Raw genomic sequence first — 6,394 nt, 5'->3', positions numbered from 1 at the left:
AGAATAAAGAATCGCTATACCAATGTTTTACCATGTAAGTACTCACCTAATATGAAATGCCTTTTTCTTTGAATAATGAAGAAAAGAAACGTCAAACGCTCTATTTCCTATCATGTTTCGATTTTTTTTTTCCTCAACATGTATAACAGATACAGTATAGTAAATGTAAAAACCGTTGAACTATGTTAAGGTTGGGTCTGGATAACCGACTATAGTTGGGCCAATTTGAGGAATCTTTGCAATGCGAAAGGCTTAAAATACCTTATTGATACCAAAAAATGAACAAGATATATGTAGAGTATATATTTGTTATTTCAGTTGATTATACTCGAGTTAAGTTGTTACCAGTTGATGACGAAGAAGAGTCAGAATATATCAACGCTAATTACTTACCAGTTAGTTTTTTTTTGTGACTTATTTTATGAATGAATCATAAACTGGTTCCAATATAGGACTTCCTGAAAACACTAAGCCTATTTCAGACTGTTGTTTGAGGTATTTTCTGGAAAATTAAACGCCAGTTTCTTCATGATCAAGTCATAGATCTCACAAAACACAGTTCACCGCACATAATACTAATCATCTTTGTTACTTAAGGGTTATAATGGTAAAAGAGAATATATAGCGGCCCAAGGTCCATTACCATCAACAACAGATGACTTCTGGAGAATGTTATGGGAAAACCAAGTATCTGTGGTGGTCATGTTAACCCAATGCATGGAAAAGGGAAGGGTGAGTACTAAATTCTATAAAAAGGGAATAGATCTCTATGGTTAAAGTCTTCAGCTTCCTTATATAGGATTCAATACAATCTAATTAAAATTGATATTACACATTCTCACGAATCATAAAAAAACTGAAAGATATATTATAATGATTTGTAATTAGATTTGAATGTTTTACAGGTGATTTGTAATTAGATTTGAATGATTTACAGGTTATTTGTAATTAGATTTGAATGTTTAACAAGTGATTTGTAATTAGATTTGAATGTTTTACAGGTGATTTGTAATTAGATTTGAATGATTTACAGGTGATTTGTAATTAGATTTGAATGATTTACAGGTGATTTGTTATTAGATTTGAATGATTTACAGGTGATTTGTAATTGGATTTGAATGATTTACAGGTGATTTGTGATAAGATTTGAATGATTTACAGGTGATTTGTAATTAGATTTGAATGATTTACAGGTGATTTGTAATTAGATTTAAATGATTTACAGGTGATTTTTAATTAGATTTGAATGATTTACAGGTGATTTGTAATTAGATTTGAATGATTTACAGGTGATTTGTAATTAGATTTGAATGTTTAACAAGTGATTTGTAATTAGATTTGAATGTTTAACAAGTGATTTGTAATTAGATTTGAATGTTTTACAAGTGATTTGTAATTAGATTTGAATGTTTTACAGGTGATTTGTAATTAGATTTGAATGTTTTACAGGTGATTTATAATTAGATTTGAATGTTTTACAAGTGAATTGAAAGCCCTTCACGTGATTTGTAATTAGATTTCAATTTCTTACAGGTAAAATGCGAGAAGTATTGGCCTGATTCAACCGATCCTGTGTATTACGGAGATTTAGTGGTTCAACTGAGATCAGAATCTAATCTTCCTGATTACAATATACGTGTTCTGGATATCAAATTGGTGAGCCAGTCAATCAATAATCTAACGTTCTAATAAACATATTCCATGATCATATACAGATTGATATTCAACCCAAAGAGATCTATTTTATTTATCTTACCTGTGCTAGTGAGGGTGCAGGGGGCATTTGCCGCAATATAAAAATTGTGTGAAGGCCTACCCCAAATTGCACCCAACTTCATTTCGAATAAATTTATAACATCATTTTTAATCTTATAATATCTTATAATTCATGATGAATATTGTCAGAAAATTACTAAATATTATTAGAATTCTTATAGTAAGCATCTAAATATTGTACCAGTTGTTCCTATATTTATGTATTTTGCAGGGAATGAAAAGCAGAACAATCAAGCAATTTCATTTCCTTAAATGGCCAGATTTTGGCTGCCCCGAGAAAACCTGGTTATTGTTGAACTTCGTAACAGCAGTGAGAGCTCATCTGTCAAATTCTTGCACTGGTCCTATTGTTGTACATTGCAGGTACAGTACCAATCGTTTTTGTTCTGATATTGTTCGTTTCCATTGCAATCTAACAGGTTTTCTACCACAGTCTCGTTCTTTTCTTGGCGTTACTTTTAACCAATCAAAGTTTGATAATTGTGATGTAAGACCTGTATCTTACGAAAACGATTTCGAATTGTCCGATAGCGATACATAAAGTAGAGTAATATGAAAGTCTTTTATTTTGACAGTGCTGGTGTTGGTAGAACTGGAACCTTTATAGCAACTGATATGCTTTTGCAACAAATACCCGATTCTGAAGAAATTGATATTTTTGGTTTGGTTTTGGAGATGAGAGAAAATAGAAGTTTGATGGTTCAAACTGAGGTATATCATGTAAATTAGTGCATGATCTAGGATTGTTAAAAAGATGTCGGCTCAATATTTGCTTTACCCTCTGATATAGCTCAATTTCAGCTATCCACGTTACCTGGTCCTCTTCTCATACAAATCAACAAAGGATAAGATATTGCGACATTGATGTTACTTCTAAGCTTCGTTCACAATTTTTTGCCTTTATGATGAAATAAATAAACCAAGCACTAACGATCCGAACCGCAAAACGAAACCCGAAATCCAAACACGATACATGTATTGGCGAAAGATTTGTAGCAGCATGGACCTCATTGATGTGACGACAATCGTTGCGCCTTCAGTCTTTGTTGATTTGTCGGAGGACAATAATTCTTAAAAAATAAAAAGCAGATGATATGGCGCTAATCAGCGCTTTCAATTTAGCCCATAATAATTTAAATCAATCGATTTAACAGCTCTTGTAGATTATCTCCACTTTTAGATCATAATTTCAGTACGCTTATGCAAATCATTGATCAAGAACTGAAAGAGCCCACTATCTCAGCCTGAACGATATGTATTAGTGAATTTTGAAATGCAGATGATTTTCACAGTAACCTAGATTTTTTGATATTTCAGAATCAATATATCTACATACACGATTGTATTCGAGATGCCTTAATAGATGACACTGATGAGGAAGAACTAGAAGAAAATATTTATGAAAATGAAGGTTTGTACCTTTCTATATCAATATCAATATGGTCGCAAATGGCCCTTATTCCATGCAGCCGCTTGAATATCATACGTAATGTCCACGTAATGGCACAGTCACACCGGACTGCGACCATTTGCGATCTTACGGCGACCGGAATTACAAGGTCGCGGTCAAACGTGAGGAAAATATGAGAAAAGTCCCTACTAAATTACAAACTTAAAGACAGTCGACCTTATACCGCGAGTTAAGCGACCATATTACATTTTTAACATTTTAGCAGCATCTTTGCCACGCGCGTAGGCCAACAGCGCTTTTATACCACTCAAGGAGTTGCTTCCGATCCCATGTCGTTCTCAATGCGTTCCAGAACATATCGCTGAACCTTGGCGCTTGTTTTGAACATGTGGCGTATAGTGGCGACAATGATGACAATTGCATGATGTCCAACGTGTCCTACACGATTTTACCACGCTTATGGCCACCCTACACGCCCTTGGCCAATTTTGCGTCGCAATAAAATAGCACTGCAATAAGAACGCATTCCCGCTGTAACAGAGCCTTAACCTACCTCTTCCCTATTCAAATGGGATCAGAGGGACGAATAATGATGATGGCCAATAAATGATTCCATGCTGGAGAATAAACGGTATAGCATGATATACATTTTGATATATCTGAAACGTTCTCTTTTTATTTCAGTAATATACGAAAACGCCTGAAGTGGTAGTTGTGTTTTCGACTGTTTGGTGTAAAGAACATTTTATTTATATATACATAGGCTTATTTATATTTTTTGTAAAAGCGTAAATATTTCTATTTTACAATAAACAGGTACATGTACTTTGTAACACGAAAAGTGCCTTTACGAATTATCAAACGTCGCCAACAAAATTTGAAAGCATTGCTTACATAAATACATTTACTTATTGGTGGCACTGTGCAATTTAGACAAAGGAATTTTGGAATGTGCCTGATACACCTTTATCTATTTATATTTTTTAATTTTTGAAATAATTATTAGCTGTTTATTATAATGTTCATATTTGTATGAATTTTGTTGCTTTGTTATATGGAGTAGTGGGGATTCTCTGGAAAACATATATTATACAAATATAAATAGCTATTACTGCATTCATCAAGCTATGTATTATTGTTGTACATTCCGCCATTGTAATCAAGATCGCCATTGTCGTCACCATTGAGATCATTATGAAATTTTTCATCAAGTGCGCCACTGTCGTCATCATCAAATTTATCATCAAGATCGCCATTGTCGTTATCACCAAGATCATTATCAAATTTATCATCAAGTTCATTATCAAATTTATCATCAAGACCATTATCAATTTTATTATTATGACCATTATCAAGTTTATTATTATGACCATTATCAAGGTTATTATTATGACCATTATCAAGTTTATCCTAAAGATCGCCATTGTCCTCATCCTCCTGATCATTATCAAATTGATCATCAAGATCACAATTGTGTTCATCATGATTATCATCGTTATAATCAAGACTATCAATGCCACCAATATTTATCAAATCATTATCGTTTTCTTTTTATATGCGAATATGTTTGTACATATTTCACAAGTCCGATAATGAAAGTGTCTTCTGTCTGTTGATAACAAAAGATGAAACTTGCATCATGGACATGAAAACTGTCGTCAGTAACTGGCCTTTTGGGTGGGTGAGAGTTATGATTTATGTATTTTTTTTTTTTTTTTACAGTACATGTATTTCTTGCAAAGGTATAAACCGTCTTTGTTATTACTTTATTTTATTATATTTTTTAAGTTTATTTAATACATTTTTATATCTTCAGATTTACTTACTTATTAAATCTGCATTGGCCAATAGGTTTTGCTAATTCAAATCTTTGCAGTAATATTGGGGAAAATATTACACAGCATGTTGTATTGGGTTGCGAAAACAACAAGGTACGAAAACCAAGGTACTGTATCTGGCACAGGATTTTCTACCCAATAGAAAACAGATCAAGCGAACATAAGATCACGGGTCCGAAATTGATCTTTTTTTTGCCAATAAAATGGTGGTTGGAGGTGAATCTGGATTAACTCAAAGAAACAAAAAACCAAAAGAACCCCAAAAAAACCAGAACTTCATTTAAGACATAATAATAAATCATTGATATACATATTTACCATATATGACAGTTATCATTCAAAAATAATATCAGTATATTTTTGAATCTAGGAAGAAAAAAACTTTTCATTATTCTGTCATCTTAATTTTATAAATATATGAGAGGTAAGTCTTGTACCAAAAGAAAGTCAAGCATAGGGCCAAGATTTTCTTTTCTATATGCCCTGGCCAATAATTATAAAATAGCTACTACAGCCCTTAGAATAGAATTATTAGTCCTAAAAAGTCATTGCATTGATAAAGATAATTCGCCAGGCATGGTAACATACACCCACAAACATCTGTCAGAAATGATAAAGTCTTTAGAGACTTGAAAATGAATTTTTCATTTTTTATATAAGTCAAGGCAATACCTTGAAAAAATATTTTATCAAATTCAAACATGAACTAGGTCAGTGCTCCTCTGATGTAACAAAATTCAAACATAACCAAGATCTAAATCATTAAGATCGGATGCAAATTGTAACCTCTATCTTGCCTACAAGCCAAATTTGAAGCATTTTTACTTAGTCAAGGGCAATAACTCAAAACATTTCATATATTGTTACTAAATTTGAACTTGACCGACATCTTATCAATATATACATGCATACCAAGTTTCATCAAGATCGGATAAAAACTCTATCGTGCCTACAAGAAATGTGGACAGACGGATGCATGTACCGACAGATGCATGTACCGACAGACGGACAAAAAGTTGATTGGTTGGTAGATGAAAATTTATTTTTTGCTTCCAGCGGATGCTGATATCAAAAAGTAGGTAGTTGGTGGTAGTTATAGTAAATATGGACCGACTGAGAGGGACAACGGTAATATACGTCCACATTTCCATGTGGATGTATAAAAAGAATATACCTATAAACATATGCACACATTTGAAATTTGTCTTTACTGGGTACAATTTTCCACCAAAACTAAAAACACTTTAACTTGGATTTTTTTAGGGAGGACGGTGTGTTTATAAACAAACCTTTATACTTTTATCAACGCAATTTCAAGTTCTGTATTTCGCTGTACCAATGAATTTGCGAAGACAGTAGTATATAATTT

At 32.7% G+C, this 6,394-nt stretch overlaps 1 protein-coding gene across 1 annotated transcript; it reads left to right on the top strand.

Annotated features, from left to right (window-relative positions):
* LOTGIDRAFT_130294 (hypothetical protein) lies at positions 1 to 3,363 on the top strand (the record flags this gene model as incomplete). The annotated part of the gene is made up of 7 exons (XM_009065233.1): positions 1 to 34; positions 319 to 395; positions 598 to 732; positions 1,534 to 1,638; positions 1,961 to 2,139; positions 2,352 to 2,487; positions 3,094 to 3,363. Coding segments are annotated over 7 exons (936 nt in total), but the record flags the coding sequence as incomplete, so codon positions are not given.
* Between the last annotated feature and the right edge of the window lie 3,031 nt (positions 3,364 to 6,394).

This window comes from Lottia gigantea, assembly GCF_000327385.1.
Source record: "Lottia gigantea unplaced genomic scaffold LOTGIsca_69, whole genome shotgun sequence".
Taxonomy (NCBI): Eukaryota; Metazoa; Mollusca; class Gastropoda; family Lottiidae; genus Lottia; species Lottia gigantea.
The sequence above is the reverse complement of the archived record's forward strand: the minus strand, read 5'-3'. Positions and strand labels throughout refer to the sequence as shown.